This window comes from Dromiciops gliroides, chromosome 6, assembly GCF_019393635.1.
Source record: "Dromiciops gliroides isolate mDroGli1 chromosome 6, mDroGli1.pri, whole genome shotgun sequence".
NCBI lineage: Eukaryota > Metazoa > Chordata > Mammalia > Microbiotheria > Microbiotheriidae > Dromiciops > Dromiciops gliroides.
Window position 1 is genome coordinate 206976372 of NC_057866.1, and position 19784 is coordinate 206996155.

The 19784-nt window shown below is 41.8% G+C and overlaps 1 protein-coding gene across 1 annotated transcript in view; it reads right to left on the reverse strand.

Moving 5' to 3' along the window:
* Positions 1-1092: 1092 nt before the first annotated feature.
* Positions 1093-19784, reverse strand: part of DCTD (dCMP deaminase) — a 47266-nt gene continuing 28574 nt past the window's right edge. Inside the window, exons 4-6 of the mRNA XM_043969687.1 lie at positions 6820-6936; positions 4174-4270; positions 1093-2752 (exon numbers count right to left, since the gene is read on the reverse strand). Coding sequence (XP_043825622.1) covers positions 2677-2752; positions 4174-4270; positions 6820-6936 — 290 coding nt within the window. The 3' untranslated portion in view covers positions 1093-2676. The remainder of the gene's footprint in view (positions 2753-4173; positions 4271-6819; positions 6937-19784) is intronic.

The window sequence follows — 19784 nt, forward strand, 5'->3', positions numbered from 1 at the left end:
TCAGCCTCCTGGTTTCCTTAAGTCTCACAGAAGGTCCGGCCTTCTGCAAGAAGCCTTTCCCAGTGCCCCTTAATGCCAGGTCCTTCCCCTTGAGATCATCTCCAACAAATCTCATCTGTATCTTCTTGGATGTAGTCGTGTAGATGTTTCCTCCATTAGACCACGAGCTACCAGAGACTGTTTTTGCCTTTCTTTGTATCTCAAACACTTAACACAGCATCTGTTATAGAGTAGGTACTTGGAATGCAGGTCGACTAGACTTGATCAGGGTATCGCAGACCCAGAGGGACGAGGTGTTTCTTTCACTCCTACACTCGTTGCTGGGGTAGAACTGGGACGATTTTCTGTTTTTAACTAAAGGACTCCGAGCTGGCTTGACTTCTGCTAACTCTGGTGACCTCTAGGTCACATATAGGTGCTCACCTGAAAAATCTAGTCCTGGCTACAGCAAAGGCAATGGAGTCTGTTTTCCTTTAGCCACGTTAACATGGGCTAACCTTCATTCTTGCCCATTGGGCCATTTGAAAACATGGCAGTACAGCAACCCGGTACATTACACATAATAAGAACTGAGTAAATTACTATTACTGGACTATACTCCTTTACTGTCTGAAGGCTGTTTTTAAAAAAATTATTTGAGTCCCATCCCCAAAGGTGAGTCCCATTTGGAAGGGGAGCCAAGGGTTAATTTCTCCTTCCAAAGGTAGGGCCCCCCATCTTGGAGATAGGCAAATACCACAAGGAAGACTTATTTATTTATTTTTAAGCTCTAGCCCAAGAAAAGGCTATCACCTCCAGACTTCCCCTCAGAGAAAATCTACAGTGTTAGTAGCTTGAATGAATGGCATCTCAGAATCCTGAAGAGCAGGCATTACTGTGTCTGTCACGTACTCCAAGCGCCACTAACAAGCAGGGCAGAATTGTAGAATTAAGGATACAATATGATATTATAATGATGACCATACTTCAGTTAGTAGATTTTAATAAGATTTTAATAATACTGGTAAAACGCCAAATTGCATAATGACCGAAAATATGAAGTACAAAAACCTTGGAGACGAGATAAAAGTTCAGCAAAATATAATGCTTTATTTTAAATTTTTTTTAAAAAAAGAGAGAGAGCAAATAATGCTCTCCAGGAGAAGAGAGTCATTTCTAAACAAAGATATTAAACATAGCTAATAAAAAATTAAATTAGATAAAAGACAAGGTGCACTGACATGCATTTCCAAGCCTTGTGCTGATTAGTGAGGCTGTTTGGTTAAGCAATATTTTTGAAGACAAAGGCAATGAGCCAGTTTGATTAAATACACCCAAGTCACCACTCTAGCTAGAACAGGCTGCCTCCAAGTGGGCTCAGTGCTTTTATTGTAAATTTCATCTCATGTTAGAGTAGTCCAGGTGCTGAACAAAGCTGGTTTTTGAGAAGACAGACAGGACCCAGCCTTGATGTGGAGACATAGTTTCCAGCAGACAAGAAGGAGAAGGAGAAAGAACAATGGATTGGAGTTCTCAGTTGGAATACCAACGCCAATACTTATTCCCTGGGTGAACTTTGGTGAATCATTTCCCTTCTTGTTGCCTCATCTGTTGAATGAAAGGGGGTCTAAGTAATATCTGAAGTCCCATGAAACATGAAAACCTTCGAGTCCTTGACCTTTAACATACAAGTAATAGTGTTTTGAGGGTGGGAAACAGGTTATTCCATATAATTGACAGTATATGGAACTCTGGAGAACAAATTGAATTAAATGAAGTATCTGACAAGAAGATGTAAAATGATTCACACACCAAAATAGCTGTTTCTGCTCAGATCTTGTGACTAAAGTAAATGACAACTGCCCGGGTCACTCAAGTAGGCCCTCCATCCCTATTTACTGAGATGGTGCAGTGCCCCTCTGTCAGTATCTCAGGACAAGCCAGCAATCCTAAGTATGTTACCACCATCTATTTTGGTGACCTTCTCCCAGAACTATTCTGAAACTCCTGTAATTTGAGGCTCCGTTTTTAACAAGGGCACTTCCATGTTCTACTTCATTGGGACCAGATGTTCAACCCAGTATGTCTGCTCATCCCCGCTAAGAAGACAACAACAATTATTTATCTGCTCTTCTAGCACAAATAAGCACACTATCCATTAGTAAAGGACCACTGCTAAACCGAAGCAGTAAGATGGAGAAGAGGGTGCCTAAATAATCCCAACCAGCCCCAATGATAGGTACCAGGGTATCATAAAGCCACAAATCAAGCACGCCCACCTGTTATTTTTATAGATGAGAAAATACAGGCCAACAAATTAAGTCATTTGCCCCATTTCCATTAGCTGGTAAATGGGAGTCAGGATTTGAACCCAGGTTGTTCTACTCCAAACCTAATTTCACTACCTTGTGTTTCTTCTAGGGAAGGAAGAAAAGAAAAACACCCCTACCCCAACCTTGTCCATGCTATATATGTTTCTCCATTTCAAATCACAAATCAATAGTTTAAATAGATGTAGATTCCATGTGACCAGAGAGACAGTAAGGAAGATTTGAGGCTTTCTTTATATTCTTTAGATGTCTACTTTTGCCGTACTGGCTATTAAAAAGTTATGGGTAACTTCAAGATGAAAGGCATTAGCAGCTTCTTAGAAGAAGATAATCCCAATCTTCTAGAGTTTTAATGAGATGTAACTCACTAAGGCTTTTGACTCGGTCTGCTGTTAATTGAATCAAAGTCAATGACAATCTTGCTGTACTTGGGTGTGAATTTCCTAAACAAAAAAAAAAAGAAAGAAAGAAGAAAAATATAAAGATGTTATCTCACGAGTAGTTTAAAATAATTTGTTTAACCAACATTTTCTGTAAGGAAAAAAATTGCCCTGTGTTTTCGCTTGAAATGTTATCAAAGCCAATTAGAGTGCACCATACTGAGAGAAACACGGACAAAAAAGACAGTAACAAAAAGACACACGGGGTTGCTTAGGTTGTGTGTGCTTTAGCCTCTGGAGTTCATGAATTATCAGGGAGTCAAAGGATTTCTAACAAGTGAGCTGCAGGACATGACATCAGATCACTGGCTTTCCCCCCCAAAATTTATCTCCTCTTTTTCTAACAAATTTCCACAGTAAATTTAAAAAGTGTACTTTTCTGGTGGCTCAAGAAGTTTTATTTCACCTCTTGCACAGGGGCAGACAAAATCAATGAACTTTAATAGGAAGTCATTTAAAAATTATACTTGCAAGTGTAAAATTAAAATGAGCCCCAAACACATTTTAAAAAACCCATTAGTGGGTCTTCCCTAGCAATTAAAAAAAAAGACAATATTTGGGGACTCAATAAATTTCTTTGCATCAACCAGCAAACAAAGGATTATGCAAATAATGTGGAGTTAAAGTCTCATAAGGCATTGCACTTTTTTTAATTCAGGAGACTCATTAAGCACAGCCCATATCCCTAACTATTAACATAATGGGCAAAGACCTTAGGCCATTATCTTAAGCCCACTGATGATCAGGCAGCTGACCATTATAAAAGGTACAGAACATCAGACCCACTTCCTTGAGCTTTGTCATATCAAAATAGCTCAACTAACTTTTCCCCAGGAATCCAGGTGGCTGATCGAGCTTGCAAGTAAAATATCTTATATTCCTCTTTTGCCCAGCCAAGATGATGATCAAAATCCAAATAGCTTTTGAAGGCAAGAAATAACTGAATGACTTCAAACCTCAATTTAAAATACTGCTGTAGGAATTCCTGGGTGTCTCAACCTAGCAGGCTTCTTTCATCCTAAATTTTCTATGCCACATTTGTTATATTTGCAAAATTTAAGAAGGTCTTATGTTAATATTGTAAAACTCTGTGAATTTTTAAATCCCCCCCTCCTAGAATAATTAGTTGAAGTCTTAGAAAGTTACTGGAATTGAAGTCTGTTAAACAGATTGCCTTCAGATGCTCCTGTCATTGCTTTTAAAAATCTATTCTTTCGATGACATTGTTCAGATTCTTATTACACTGACAGTGTTTCTATCAAAAGCCCCAACAGAGCAAAGAGAGTCAGGTATCCCAGAGAGGAATTAGCACGCATACTCCAATGCTGATATAAGTCAAATAAACTTCTTCATTAGGAACAGAGATTTTTCAGAAGACAAACAAAATAAAAGCCCAACATCCATCCAAAGTTTGTCCTTTTTACCTGAATTTAATCCCAGCCAAGTCGAACATGAGCCTCGCAGCTGTGTTTTCATCACTATCGTGATATTTATCAGACATAAAAATGACTTCTTTTATACCTGAAGAGATAATATGGAAAAGTCCATTAGGAAACGCAGATACAGATGATACATAAGACTTATAGAAACAGATGGAGTCCTTGTAGTGTCTGATTAATTACACTTCATAAGGTGAGCTTAGAGAGACAACTCCAATTCTCACTTGCAAAAATCCCTATCATCTATTCTCTGACATAGAAAAGGGCAAGTTAGTATATAATATGCCCAATAACCAACTTAGATTCCCACTCCCCATCCAATGTGAAATGGAAACTTATTAAAACATTTAAGGCTTAACGTGATAACTGAATTTTAGGTACAGGATTAAAAATTTAGAGCTGGCAGGGACTTCGGAGTTCAGCTTTGGTTCAGCTTCCTCATCTTAGATGAGGAAACTGAGATGGAGCACAAGTAGGCACACTCTGTATTAGGGAAGGCCCACTCCTAACCTGAAGCGGGAACTCCCAACTAGCCCCAGTGGTTGGGTACCAGGGTGACACTAAGTTAATAAAGTGACCTGCCCAATGGTTTTAGCCAAAATCTGAGCTAAATGGCTCCAACTCTAGATGATCAGTGGCATGGTGGCCAGGTGACCGGAACTGAAGTCAGGAAGAGCCAGGTTCAGAGCACGCCTCTGATTTTGTTGTCTGTCCTTTGTTGTTGAAGGACGCCTGAATTGGATTTAAATGAGGCAAAGCTGCACAAAATCATCAGCCTCACTCCCCCTTCCAGACTTTGGAGTCGGGATGACTGGCAAAGGCCCAGGATGACCCTCACATCTTTATGTCTGACCAAGCTCTAAGTGCTCCCCCAGCACCTGCTTCATCGGTCTTCATGGCCACCGGAACAAACTGTTCTCATCCACCCATTCCACAGGAAATAGTCTTCCCATCCTGGGGTAGATACACCACCCTCCAACTCAGCAATGGGTCTGAGGTCCATCAGTTACCCTCAACAGGGTTTTAGCCCAACCGCTCAAAGTGTGCTGGGGTGTGGCCATTGCCCATGCTCCTTAGAGCCCCGGCTAAGAGCTGAATGCAGGGAACGCTAAAAGTGGATGGGCAGCCCTCAGCCAGAGGTGCTGGTCCTCCCCAAACACCCCATACACCTCTGCTTTACCCCACGCTGTCTGTGTGGCCCTGGGCAAGTCACTGAATGTCTCTGTCTCAGTTTCCTCATCCGTAAAATGAGGGGATTGAACTCAGTGGCCTCTACGGTCCCTTCCAAGTCTAAATCTATAACCCTACATTCACAGATTATAACTCAACATGCGATTTGGGGGAAAGGAGTGGAGACGAACCAGAAAATTTAGAGCAAGGCTCCTTAACATGGGATCCATGAACTCCAGTTTTAAAATACTGAGATAAATGAATTCCAATATTAACTAGTTTTCTTTGTGATCTGATATATTTTATCTTATGCTTTTAAAAAACATTATTCTGCAGAGTCTGTTGGCATCACCAGGGCACCAGAGGGGCCCGTGACCTAAAAAAGTTTAAGAGCTTCTAATTTAGAAATAAGTACCAAAATACTTCCACTTCCAATGTTTTGTAGTTTGAGAGGTAAGGATGTGTTTATTTTAAACTAGCTCCTTGGAAGCAAAGACAGATTGTACTTGTTCTCATCCCCTTCTGACAATACCGAGCTGGAAAGTTACCCCTACCTGTGCTAGCAGGCTCCCCCCTTTTCCCTGCCCCTCCCTACCCACACATAAACAAGGCTGGGCTTATTTTGATTCTTGCTTCTTTCCCATTGTTCCCTCTGGAGAATGCAGTCTGGGGAAAAATAAAACCCAAGTGAGAGCACAAAAGGAGACCAGAAAGGTATTTTTATAAGAGCCCTTCAATACGAGGCTTTTGATTTCAATACCCCCACACTCGATCTGTTCAGAGCGGCATGGAGGCACATGATAAACGGGCCCTTTAAGCTACACATCTGGCCAACGTGATAAGTGTTTAGGACTCAAGCCGAGAGTTTTATGGAGATAAAGTATACTGGAGTTAGCTCAATACTTGGATCTTGTAGTCTGAAGAGGGAGAAACATTCCGAGCAGCACCCTTGCTGCAAGAACACAGATTTATGGCAACTATGATAAGAGGAAAAATTAAAGGAGGATCATATAAGTCTTATGACATTTCTGAACAAAGATATTTTAAAATCTTCCAATATCTACCCTATATTACATACAAATTAAAATTTCATCGGGAGGCTCCCAGCTGACCTTGTTTCAGACAGAAGTTCATTTCCCCCCCTAATCTATGCATAATATGTCAGAGTACAGTAAATTGACAGTAATTATATTCAATGCCGGTGTTGTTCTTTGGCAGCTCCGCGGTTTAAGAAGTTGCAAACCTAAATTAAAAACATGCTAAGAATCACAGAGGATACAATTAGTCTTAGAATACCTGGCACCATTCAAACACAAAACACGGGAAATCTCCTGCAAAGTTGATAGTGCAATTAATTTAGATCTAAACAACAGCAATTTATAATCAAATACATCTGTGATGAGGCACTCAGGAGCAGACAGCAATGCAAATGTGACAAATCAACCTGGCACCAGCTCTTACCTGCCTGGATGATGAGTTTAGCACATTCATTACATGGGAATAAGGCAACATACATGGTGCAACCCTTCACATCCGCTGAGTTTTTGTTCATAATGGCATTCAGTTCAGCATGGCACACTGCATGAGGAGAGAGGGAGAAAGAATATACTGCTACTGAGGAAGTGCTTTTCATTGTATCCCATACAAGATCATTCCCTGAATGATAAAGATTACAATTTTTAAAAATAGAGGCACCCCGAAATCAGCAAATGAAGGCCAAGCGGTCTGACCAGTTTGGTCATTAGCAACAAAATCATTAGCCACAGTGGCACTGTCTGGTTTTAAGTACCTAGAGAAGATACCGGGGCCCAAGGCCAAGTACCTTCACCCACCCTAAGTGTTATAATAACCCACAGTTTCACAACACCCTGGAGAACCCAAATGTCTGAGGAAAATTTTCTGCATTTATATGCATATGTAAGAACATCATTATGGTCAAGAGTATGAGGTATAGTTGTTTTTAAAAACAAAACAAAACACACACACACACACACACACATACACACACACAAAAGAACTGGGAAGTACAGCTAAGCATTTCTCTCTTGAGGGATTCAGTTCACCTCCCAGGTGACTCATCCCAGAAACACTTAAAAAATGCCCAAGAACCTTAAAAATGTAGAACAAACACTTCAGCTGAGTAAATACACCATTTCCCCCAAAAAACAAAAAGAAGAGGGGCAGCTAGGTGGTGCAGTGGATAAAGCACAGGCCCTGGATTCAGGAAGACCTGAGTTCAAATCCAGCCTCAAACACTTGACACTTAGTAGCTGTGTGACCCTGGGAAAGTCACTTAACCCTCATTGCCCCGAAAAAAGAAAGAAAGGAAGGAAGGAAGAAAAAAAGAAGAAAGAGGGATAGAATAAAGACAGGGAGAAGAAAAGAGAGATGGACTGTACTGGTCCACATAAAGGCACCACTTTTATCTCAAACTCGTGTGAAGTCTACAGTTGGGTACGATTTTTCGGTTTATATATCTCTTTATTTATTTCCTTTCAAAGGAGCCCCTCTTTAGAGGCCAGTATTCGGGGTAAACTCAATGACAATGAAAATTCAAGTTCTTTATCAAATGAACCACCCTTGAAAGTTCCAAAAATAATTTTTGTCACCCCCATTAGATTGTGAGTTCCTTCAAGGTAGGGACTGTGTTTTGCCTTTCTATGTATCCCTAGCACTTAGCAGAGTGCCTGGCATATAGTAGGTGCTTGATACATACTCCTTTATGGACTATTTGACATTTCTGCCAGTGTGTCTGAACGACACTTGCCCAAATCTAATCCATCTTTCAAGATCTAACTCAAGTCCCACTTTTCCTCCTTCTCTGAAGTCACAGTATTTCCATCTATATGTATGATTCAGTTAGCACTTAATTACCTAGTCCTCTCCTATACTTATTAACTTTAATTTTTTAAAAAATTAAAGTTTAAAAAACATCAAGTTAAAAAATTTTAACCTAAATAATTATCGATTAATCGCCATTACATTACCTTTATTTCCTAATATATCCCTCCCCTATTCAACCAGAGTCATCTTTTATTAAAAAAAAAAAATGAAAGAAAAAAGCAGTTACAGCAAAACTAATCAAATAATTGCAACAAAATAAACAGTATTCCATACCCATTGCCCCAAGGTTATGCTAACCATGGAAGAAGATACATACCTATGCACATCACTTGTTTGGGGCTAAGCTTAGTCATTAAAATTACATAGATTTTTTTTTGTTGACATTTACATTGTTGTAGTCATTATGTACACTGTTGTCTAGGTTCTGCTTACTTTTTCCACATCAGTTCATGTGAGTCTTCCCATGTTTTCCTTTATCCTTCATATTAATTATTTCTTAAGAAGCAGATTAATATTCCACTACATTAAGGTTTCACAATTTCTTTAGCTGTTCCCCAAATGATGGGCATCTACAGTTTACGGGGTTTCTGCCCTACAAAAAGTGCTGTCATAAACATTTAGATGTAGATGGGACCCTTCTCTCTATTTCTGACCTCCTTGGGGTATACACATAGCAACTATTCCTTAATGTTTTAGACATTTATATCTTGTCTCTTCAAATAAAAAGCAAGGTCTCTACTTACTGCTAGTCCTTTCTATATTGCTCATATTGCCTAGCAAAGGATTATACACATATAAAACATTAAATAAATATTTGTCGCAGGAAGGAGGGGTATGCCTCTTTCCCTGAAAGACAACGATACTTGACTTGAGTGTCCCCTGAGCTAAGACTGAAGCTGTACTTTCCAGGATGAACTGGCTTCCTGGACACCTTAGAACATAAAAAGGCCCATTCACGTGGGAGTCCCTTGGTTAGTGGCACTGGAGTCACCTCACTCTGTCTTCACTCATTTCCACATGAAGATGAGAGGTGCTACCTACCCACATATCCATAACCTTTTGTTAACTGTTCCAAAAGGGAATCAGGTGCTGGCCTGAATTTGACTGACCTGGCTTTTTTGTCTGTTTTGCAGGGCAATGAGGGTTAAGTGACTTGCCCAGGGTCACACAGCTAGTAAGTGTCAAGTGTCTGAGGCTGGATTTGAACTCAGGTTCTCCTGAATCCAAGACCGGTGCTTTATCCACTGCGCCACCTAGCGGCCCCCTGGATTGACTTCTAACTCAGAATCCTCTTTCCTTCAAAACTCTTCAAGAGCCACCTTCCCCTCCTTCCCCATCAAAAGAATTTTATCTTGTATTTATTTTGTACATATACATAAGTGTGTGTACTTACATCTATGTAAATGTGCCAACTCAGCAGTTTTTTAATCACTGGAATGCTCCCACTCCTCACCTCCTGGCATTCCTGACCTCATTCAGGATTCAGCTCTTTGTCCACCTTCTTCTACAGGAGGCCCCTGCGCATCCCTCCACTGCTAACTCCTTTACTGAGATCACCCTCCATGTACACTGTGTGTATCTTGTATATATAGAGCATAGTCCCCTTGAGGGCGGGAAGATCCACATTTCTGCCTTTCTTCATATTCCCAGAACTCAGGGCAGTGTCTGGCACCTAGTTTCATAAATGCACATTGTCTGCCTGCCCGATAAAGGCTGACAGATTGGTAGATAGAATAATGGCTGCAACTGCCCAGAAATGTCGGCAAAAAAGAAGAGGTTTGGTTTTTAATAGGAAAGGGGAGCTCAATCCCAACAGGCCTTCCTCCTGAGAAATGTGCCCAGAGCACAATTATCTCCACATCCCACACGACCAAGAAGTTCTATGCTGGGGTTAGAAACAATTAAATGTAATTGTTTCTTCCATGCCCCCCTGGAGGGCAGAGCCCAGTCTGCTCTGCTCTTTGGAACTCCCTCAGGCCTAATGCAAAGCCATCAACACGATGGGTGTTAAATATTTATTGAATGAATAAGGAAAGAAATGTGGGGCCCCAATTATTGATGGTGAAAGTTTGGAAATACATATTGGCTCCCATCTAAATCCACACGTCAAAGCGATGTTCCCCCAACGAACAAAATACATCTTGGGTTATGGTGTTTCTATATTCAGAACATTAAACGGGTTACGGACACAATTACATTCTCCTGTTCTGAATCACCAGAGAAATTGTCACACTGACTACAACAGTCTTCCCTTAACTCACACTAGGCGGTTTGGGGCAAAATTTAACATTTCTATGTCCTGACTCATTAATGTAAATTACCACGTGAAACATCCTCCCAGCTCAAGCAGCATTTTACAATTCTGCATAGAAAGAAAGGGTGGTTTATTGGCAATAACACAGAGAATTATAAACAGGCTTCCTTTCACTTAGCCACAAAATAACCAGAGTAAAAATGTAAAACCCTCCCAATTGAGAGCATGGTTGACTGGGCAATGTGAAAACCTTTAAATTGGTGTTATCCTCAGAAATACAGGCGACTGACTACCTCAGTGGGCCAGGAAGCCTCCCAGCTATGGAAGGGAGCACCAAAGCTGCAAAATGGCCCAAAAGCTACCATAATAAAGAGATATATACTTGTTTCATCATGTGAATCCCTCCAATCACAGCATTCCTAGTCATTTCCTTAAGGATCTCTGTAAAGAGAAAATGCATCCCTCTTCTTCCCATGGAGGGTAAGGGACTATGGGCCCAGATGTGGCTACTTTGTAATTAGTTGTACTTCATTGTTTTTCTTTGTTACAAGGGGAAGACTATAAGAGGTGGGGACTTACTGGATAGGGCTCTGACCTTGAAAACCAAAAGCATCAATAAAACATTAGTTTTTTAAAAAAAATGTTAGGTATAGCCCCCAACCAAAGATGCGATTCCTCCTTCACAGTTCCATCTTTCAAAGAGGCTCAGTCCAAACTCCCAGTGTTACTTACCTCTATTATTTCTTTCTACTGTGTACAAACCTTAACAGAATACAAGTTCTTTGAAGGCAGGAACTGTGTCATTTTTCATTTTTTTACTCCTGATGCCTTAAACCATGTAGGAAGTTGACAAATATTAGTTGGATTGAAATGAATTCCTGTAATTACACAACTTAGTTCTGTCGGAGCAAAAGGGCCATCCATGCTGGTCAAAAGGCAGCTAGGGGGTGCAGTGGATAGAGTGCTGGGCCTGGAGTCAAGAAGATCCGAGTTCAAAGCTTGCTTCAGACACTTACTAGCTGTGGGACCCTGGGCAAGTCACTTCACCCTGTTTGCCTGAGTTTCCTCATCTGTCAAATGGCCTGGACAGGGAAATGGCAAACCACCCCAACTGGGGTCACAAAGAGTTGGACACAACTGAACAGCAACATATTGATCAAATGAACCTGACAAATGACAAAACTATATGGAGCTAAGAAGAGACAAGGGGCTGCTCTTTGTATCCCCAGTAACTGGTGCACAGTGCCCCACACATAGTGGGAAGTTAAAAAATACTTGCTGGATTAGATTGGATGACTCCCAAAGTTGTATGTCCAACCCTCTTTTCTTTCTTGAACTCCAGTCCTATATTGCTGCTGCCCACTGGACAACCCAGCAGCCCATTCAATCATCCTGAATATACCATCAGCATCTCAGACTCGGTGTGTCTCCAAGAGAAGCCATGGCCTCTTCCTCCTAAAGCCAGCCTTCGGGGACAGCTAGGTGGCACAGTGGATAAGAGCACCTGCCCTGGATTCAGGAGGACCTGAGTTCAAATCCAGCCTCAGACACTTAACACTTACTAGCTGTATGACCCTGGACAAGTCACTTAACTCTCATTGCCCCCCCCCAAAAAAAATACCAAATGGGGTCACAAATTGTTGGGCATGGCTGAACAACAACAGCAAGCATCAAGAACACCATCCTTGCTTGGCTTTCCTCCTACTTCTCTGCCCACTCTCCTATGTTAACTCTTTCCTCCCCAACCTTTGTGGGGATTTCCCAATGCACAGCCCTAAGCTTTCATAGCATTTCTTCCCCTCTGCTCACCTCTTGAAGAACTAGCCCCCTCACAAATATATACTCAAGGCTTTCAAATCTCTCTCATCCTGACTTCGCCTCCCCAGGGCCTTCTTTATGAGTGGCCAGCTGGAAATCTGCATCTTGGGGCCACTCCAGTGAAATTCCACAAATAAATATTGCGCCCCCAAGGCTAAGAAGTTAAGGAACAGACTTATCTTCCTGTTTTGCTAGCAACCTTAATTCTCTGTTGGAATTCCCAAGCATCACTGTGGTAAGTACTGTAAACAAGCCCGATGACAAAAACCAAGCAGATGAAAGTGACTTTCCTAGTGATCTTAAGAAAAATGCAGGCTTTTTGTATCCTCGGGAGGCGTGCTGGTCAAGTGTACCAAAGAAGACACAACATCTTTGCAATATTCATGAGATGCTTTAAATCTGTGAAAATATGACCAATTACTAAAGCATTTTAGTTCCAATTCTTTAGAAATGGCTAAATGATAATGTCCAAATGAAACTAACAATACTTGATGCTCATTTGATAAGAACAGAGAATAATGTAAAACCATTCAATTATTTCCCCAAATTATCTAAAAGGAAAGAAATTAGATGCCAAAAATATCAGATTAATACTTTTAAAAGCTCATCATTGCCAGAAGGAGAATCTTCTTTTCAGGTAATTATAAGACAATTCATATACTTGGGTCTCATTTCTTGTTACCGACTCTCAGAATTCAGCTCTGCATTAACCCTGGACCACTGTGAAGAGATTGTATCATTAGAAAAAATATATTTTTCAAAATTCTCCCTTGCTTGATTAATCCTTACTGTCTTGTGTAGGCGGTTCACCTGGAAGGCTGACAAATTAACAGGATATATTCTATCCCTGGTTAGATTTAAAAGATTCTGGGTCTTCATAATTTTGGAGATTTGACTTTTATCTCATTTGATATAAGACGAAGATCTGTTTCTGACAATGGTATTATTAAGATTACTCACAGAGGTGACAAGGTAAGAAAAAAAATGAAGTGAAGACACTGTCAAAAAAAAAAAAAAACCCTAATGCTCCTCCAATAATTTAGCAGTAATGCGACTTCAGTACAGCCAATTGATCTGAAGATGGGATGCAAGGATGACAGGTAATAATGATGCTTGACAAAATACGGTAGCAGGTAGCCTTTCAGTTCTTACTCCCATTAGAGAAGAGAGGAGTTCTGCAGATTTCCTGAAAGCTTTCATTTTCAAGGGGCAGAGTATTTTTCTTTTAAGAAATGTTTTCCAGCCCAGAGAAACCGTCTTGACCCAAGCTAACCTTAGAAATGAGGGTGGCTGACATAGTGGCAATGCTAGGGCAAGGGGCTTGCAGCCAGGTGCGGGGGATGTGGGACCACTTAGCAATGGCCCACACTGATCTCTGCAAAATACCAGCAGCGCTTAATTTTATGTGTTTCTCTGGGGAGCCCATTCCCTGAACCAAGCTGACGACTCTGAAGGTTCTGGGACTTTGAGGGCCACCTAAGTTCAAAATGTAGACAGTTCAGTTCATTGACAAGACAGGGTCAAGTTGTAAAAACGAGAGAATCTTTTGACGCCGTCCTTCTGGAATTTTCTAAGGGTAAAATGTGCCCTCTCTCCACTGCATCCTTGCTATGCAATTAACGACTGAGATGAGATGGGACACCCAGGTTCAATGTCGGCTTGTTTGTGACTCTCATAATTCCTTGTTAATTTTCACCATAAACTCCAGCTAGATTCTGGTAACTGGGTTTTATGACTGACCTGAGCCAGAGGACCTTGGGGTGCTCACTGTCCAATTAACGACTGAGATGAGATGGGACACCCAAGTCTAATATCGGCTTGTGTGCATGGCTGTCTCATAATTCCTTGTTAATTTCCACCATTAACTCCACCTACATTCCGGTAATTGAGTTTTACGATAGATTGGAGTCAAAGAACTTTGTGTTGGAATTCCTACTCGGCAGTAATTTTGTACGGCCTTGTCTTCCTCATCTGTAAAATGGAGGGGTTGGACTAAGTGACCTCTAAGCTCTCTCTCAGCTCCAAGAAACTGAGATTCAAAGGTTTTTTTGTTCATTTGCTCTTTAATTTTAACTATAGAATGTTCCTATAGAACAACAAAGACTCTTAGGGGTTACCTGTTCTAACCTCCTACCTGACACTCAGTCACGGCCCCCCTTACAACACTGCTGACGGGTTGGTCATTCAGTCACAGTTTGAGTACTTCCTGTGATGGAAACTCAATTGTTCTCCTTTCTGTAAAAATCAATTTGCAGAATTATTCAGCTGATTCTTGAGTTAAAATGGATTTTCACTATTCATTTTCTAGTTACTGAAAGACATCCTGTCAGGTCTTCTGTATTTCAGTGCTGCTCCCTGAAGTACCTACCGATTGGGTCAACAATTTAACAATTTAATATCCTCTAAATCTAAGGCCTTTCCCCTAGAAAAGGACAGGGAATGTTCCCTGTAGTCATTGCTCCATGAAGCAAACATTTTAGGTTAGAGTCCTCAGCCTAAGCATCTTCTAATTTATACACTCAGTTCCATTTCAAGAGGCACCCCCACTCCCACTAGCTGTTATGAGAAGCTCCAATCTCAGACTCTTTCCTGTCCCATTCCCCTCAACCATCATGGCAGAAAAGAGTCAAAAAGTCCTTGGTATAAAATCTCGACTGATATTTACTACCTGTGTGACCTAGCTTCCTCACCCAAGCAATGGGAAGAAGGAAAGAAAAAGGCATTTATTAATCGTGTACCATGTGTCAAGAGTACTGTGCGCAGTACTAAGGATAGGAATACAAGCTAAGAAAGCCAATCTCTGCCCTCAAGAAACTTATATTCTACTGGATAAAGACAAAGCATAAAAGGAGGCTGAAAGGGCCCGGGAGGGGGGAAGGTGCCAAACTCCAGGGCAGGGTTTTGAAGTCTGAAAGCCAGGGACAGGGGAGGGAGGGAATGAAGACCAGGTGGGTCCCCTCTACAAAATGGCGACTCCCAGAGGAACTCACCAATGGGAGAAGGGGGAGCCTTAGGGATGGGGGAGAAGGGATGTTCCAGGTTGAGAAGAACACAGGAATGTTTGGCTGTTCTAAGAGGAGGAGGCACCAGGCACAGAGGGATGGTCCAGGATGAGAAATCATTTAATTATGATTAGACGCAAGATACCCTGCCCATCACCACTGTGTCAGTCAGTGCCAGCAGAACTATCAGAAGCAAATGAAGAAAGGAATAAGGGAAAACTACACTGAACCTTCTCTTCCCCAAAGCTCCCTCCGCAGTGTCTCCAGCTCTGCCCTCTCATCCATACTCACCCCAGTGCCGTCTCTTCTTCCCTTACTCTAAAGTCCCTGTACAACTCCTCACCCTGCTGACCCATGACATACGGGAAGAGTGCTGCACTAGGTTCAAATCCCAGCTGTGCTGTTAACTACTTGTGTGACCTTGGAAAGTCAATTAGCTTCTCTGTCTTTTTCCTCTTGTATAAAATGTGGCAGTTGGGCTGGAAGATCTCTAAGGACATCAGGAAGAGTCCCTTCTGCGAGTTCATCCTTGACCCCCACTAAAGTCCTCAGCCTCTCACCTAGGCCAGGCATGCCATTCCCACAGCTTAGAGGTAGAAGGAACCCATGTTCCCATTGCAAAGCAGGCCAGAGAGTAAGGGGAGCCGGAGAGAAGGATCCAGGGTTTACGGAAAATGAAATATGTTCCTAGTCATTCCTGGGTTCTGTCTTGTTATTGTTTTTCGTCCTTTGGTTCTCGAAGAGGACCATGACAGACGTCATGACTTGCAATGAATTGGATTTAAGTGAGGGAGGGCTGTGCAAAGTCACCAACCTCACTTTCCCCTCCAGAACCATCTGGGTCCAGTGGCAAGATATGTTATCAAGGTGACTAGAGATGGCCCCAGATGCTTAAGGTAATTGGGGTTAAGTGACTTGCCCAGGATCACACAGCTAATAAGTGTCTGAGATGAGATTTGAACTCAGGTCCCCCCCACTTCAAGGCCAGTGCTCTATCCACTGCACCACCTAGCCGCCCTTGGGCTCTGTCACTAACTGCTCTGTGTATAGACTTGTCCCAATAGAATGGAAGCCCTCCTGAGGAGGCGATGCTTCTTTTTTTGTCTGGGTCCCCAGCTCTTGGGATGGTTCCAGACATGTACAGGAGTAACTTAATTAGGTTGATTGATTATTCAATTAATTAGGTTGACAGATTGATTGACTGTTGGCCTGGCATACCCACCACCATTTACAACATTGATTCTCCTGGAAAATATCTACGGAAGGTGGGACATCACTTCCCCCTCTTGGCAAGAGGGGGACGGCTAGGGGTACCTAATGTCACGTATGCTTTCAGACACCAATGTTCTATCCCCTGGCTTTCCTTAACAACTTTTCTTTGTGAAAAGGAAGGATTTTATGGAGGGAAGGGAAGGGATACTGGGAAATATGTGTGATATAAAAAATAAAAGGCACCAGTAAAATTTTAAAAGAGAAATGAAAGAAAGTATGTCCAGACACACATTTTTGATAATTGAAGGTTACCCACCAAAGAAGACAAAGACTTTGCTTGTGTTTTGTTTTTGTTTTTTTCTCTTTCTATAAGGGATAAAGGGCTTCTAGTAAATCCATCGAACCTTCCCTTCAATCCCTCACTCTACCCCAGTGGTCTAGCCACTGTACCACCTAGCTGCCCTCTGAAGAGACAGGGTGTAGGCAGTGTAGTCTTATAGCCCTTTACCAACATCACCACCTCAGAATGAACCTGCAGTCATGATGGAAATAGCATCAGCCTTGTGCTAGCTGAGCCTGGGCAGCTAGGTGGTACAGCGGACAGAGTGCTGGGCTTGGAACCATAAAGACTCATCTTCGTGATTTCAAATCCGGCCTCAGACACTAACCACCTGTTTGAACTCGGGCAAGTCACTGAATCCTGTTTGTCTCAGTTCCTCAGCTGTAAAATGAGAGAAGGAAATGGCAAACCACGCCTGTATCTCTGGCAAGATAATCCCAAATGAGGTTATGGACTGAAAAACGATGTAACGACAAAAAGCTGAGCTAATTTTGTTTGCAATCAATATACTACTGCCCCCTGACCCATGATGTACAGTAGGGATGTCAAACTCAAATAGAAATGGGGGCCACTAAGCCACACAAAGGAATCCCTGTCAGCCATTAACTTAGAAAGCCACAGATTAACATCAACTATGTGCTCTTGTATTTTTATTTATTTTGTTAAATATTTTCATCATATATCTTAATTTGGCCATCTTTGACATCTCTTGATGTACAGTTTACTCCCTACGAAAATGTACATATGCGATTTTCTATTATAAAGAAACATTTTAAATTATGCTTGTATCAAGCAAGGCTCCCACTAACTCTGGACATGGAGGAAGCACCTAGTCTGTTATGCCACTGATTTCTCAGCTTGAAATTCAAATGAAAAATTCAACAGATCAGGATCAAATGTCATTGACGCCATCAGAAAAGAAAGAAAGCAAGAAGAGAACAGATACCCTGAAAAGCCCTTTACATAGCAATTCTCCTTACTAACAGGGCTGTAGTCATTTGGAACATGAATCTCCATCTATTCAAGGCAAGCAGCAACTGACAGGTTCTGGACCATGTGGTTAGAAAGATGGCAGAGACCCAGCTGATATGTCATGTGGTCCAATGAAGACACCACTCCTCCACCCAGGGAAGTTCTAAGGGATGTCCTTGATTTGATGCCTTTGAAAGCTGACTTGTTCACAGTCCAGCCACTTTGACACGCTCTCCCTTGGCTCAATGGAGAGAAATCAACTTGGTATGTCATGAGGAAAATTGGTGATGGGGGTCCTTAGGTATTCCTCTTTAAAGAATCACACCCTCTCACACACAGATCCAATTAGAATAAAATAATCTTTTATTTCAGCGCCAAAGAAAGGAACCAAGAGAGAAGTCAAGGACTTCTCTAGAGGGGAAGATGGTTCAGAGACATGATTCTCTGAGATAAGATTTATAGAGGACAGATATGGTAGGTGGACAGACAGATGGGGTGACCACCTGACTATGGAAAGTTCCCTTTGGGGGCGAACAAAGCCTGACAAAGTCAGGTAGTGGTCCTGACTTCTGGAGTTATCTCTGACCCCTGGCCCCAATCAGGCAGCATCCACGCCTAATGGATTTATCTCCCTTACTTACCAAGATGTGTCTGTCCTTTATTTTAGCTGGCCAGTTTCAACTTTAACAGGCCCAAATTCCTTGATATGTCCCAACCCTATGTCAGTATCCAAGTGCTCCTCTTCTTGGGTCAATCTCTCTTCATCCCCCAAGTGATGGGCCACTCTATGCCACATCCCTCTCTCCCCTCGACTCATTCATGTCAACCCTAAAGCCAGAAAAATGAACACTGAACAGCTACAGGATCTCATCCACTCCCTCAATGTCTTCAAGGCCTTCAAGATAGGGGTTTCTCAACCTAGGGACCGTGAACTTGATTTTTAAAAATATTTTCATAACTACATTCCAATATCATTTATTTCCTTCACACACACACACACACACACACACACACACACACACACACACACACACACACACACTCCTATATATTTGATTCAAAGCATCTAAAAAATTATTCCGAGAAGGGGTGCATAGGCTTCATCAGACTGCTGAAAGGGTCCAGAACACCCCTCCCCAAAACATTAAGAACCCTAGCTTTAGAATCAAGCAGCATATTTTCAAATCGACTAAGTATTCTTTTCCTCTTTCTGCCGGAGAGAGAAGGCTAGAGGAGGATGAATTCCAACCACCACAGCATTATTATACAGCGCGTCAGAGTTTACAAAGCATTTTCCCCTAATAACCCATCTGAAGTAGGTAGTGGTGTGAGCACTGCTACCCCTATTTTATAGGGAAAGAAGCTAAAACTCAAGTCCATGACTAGCCCCAAGTCACACAGATATAACTGCTAAAACAAGAGATCTAAGAAATAGGGGGAAAGGTCTCAAAAATAATATGGACTAAAGAGCCAGGGAGAGTAGATAGGTAAACCCTATGGGCTAAGTTTAAAGAACTCCATCAATTACATGACAGGTGCTCTGGATACAAGGGCAAAACTGAAAGTCTCTGCCCTCAAAAAACATCATGAAAAAGGGACAGCATGGTTTGGAGCAGATGCATCAAAACTGGCCCCCAGCCAGCAAAACTCCATCAGACTAAAATGTAATTAGGAAATGTTTAACAAAGTAAATAAAAATACAATGCAACATAGGTAATGTTAATATGTGGTTAACTAGGTCAACATGTGGCCAGCAGGGATCTGTTTGTATTTGAGTTTGATCCTACTGGGGTAGAGGCCTGGACATGTGAGTCAGGAAGATCTGGATTCAAAATCGACCTGTGAGTCTTACTAGTTCTGTGACCATGGATAAGCTATTAGCCTTTCTGAGCCTCGGATTCCTGAACTATAAAAATGAATTAATAATGCCCTTTCTACCTACTAAGCAGGTGGTGTGTGTTGGGGGATGGGGGTGGGGTTAAAT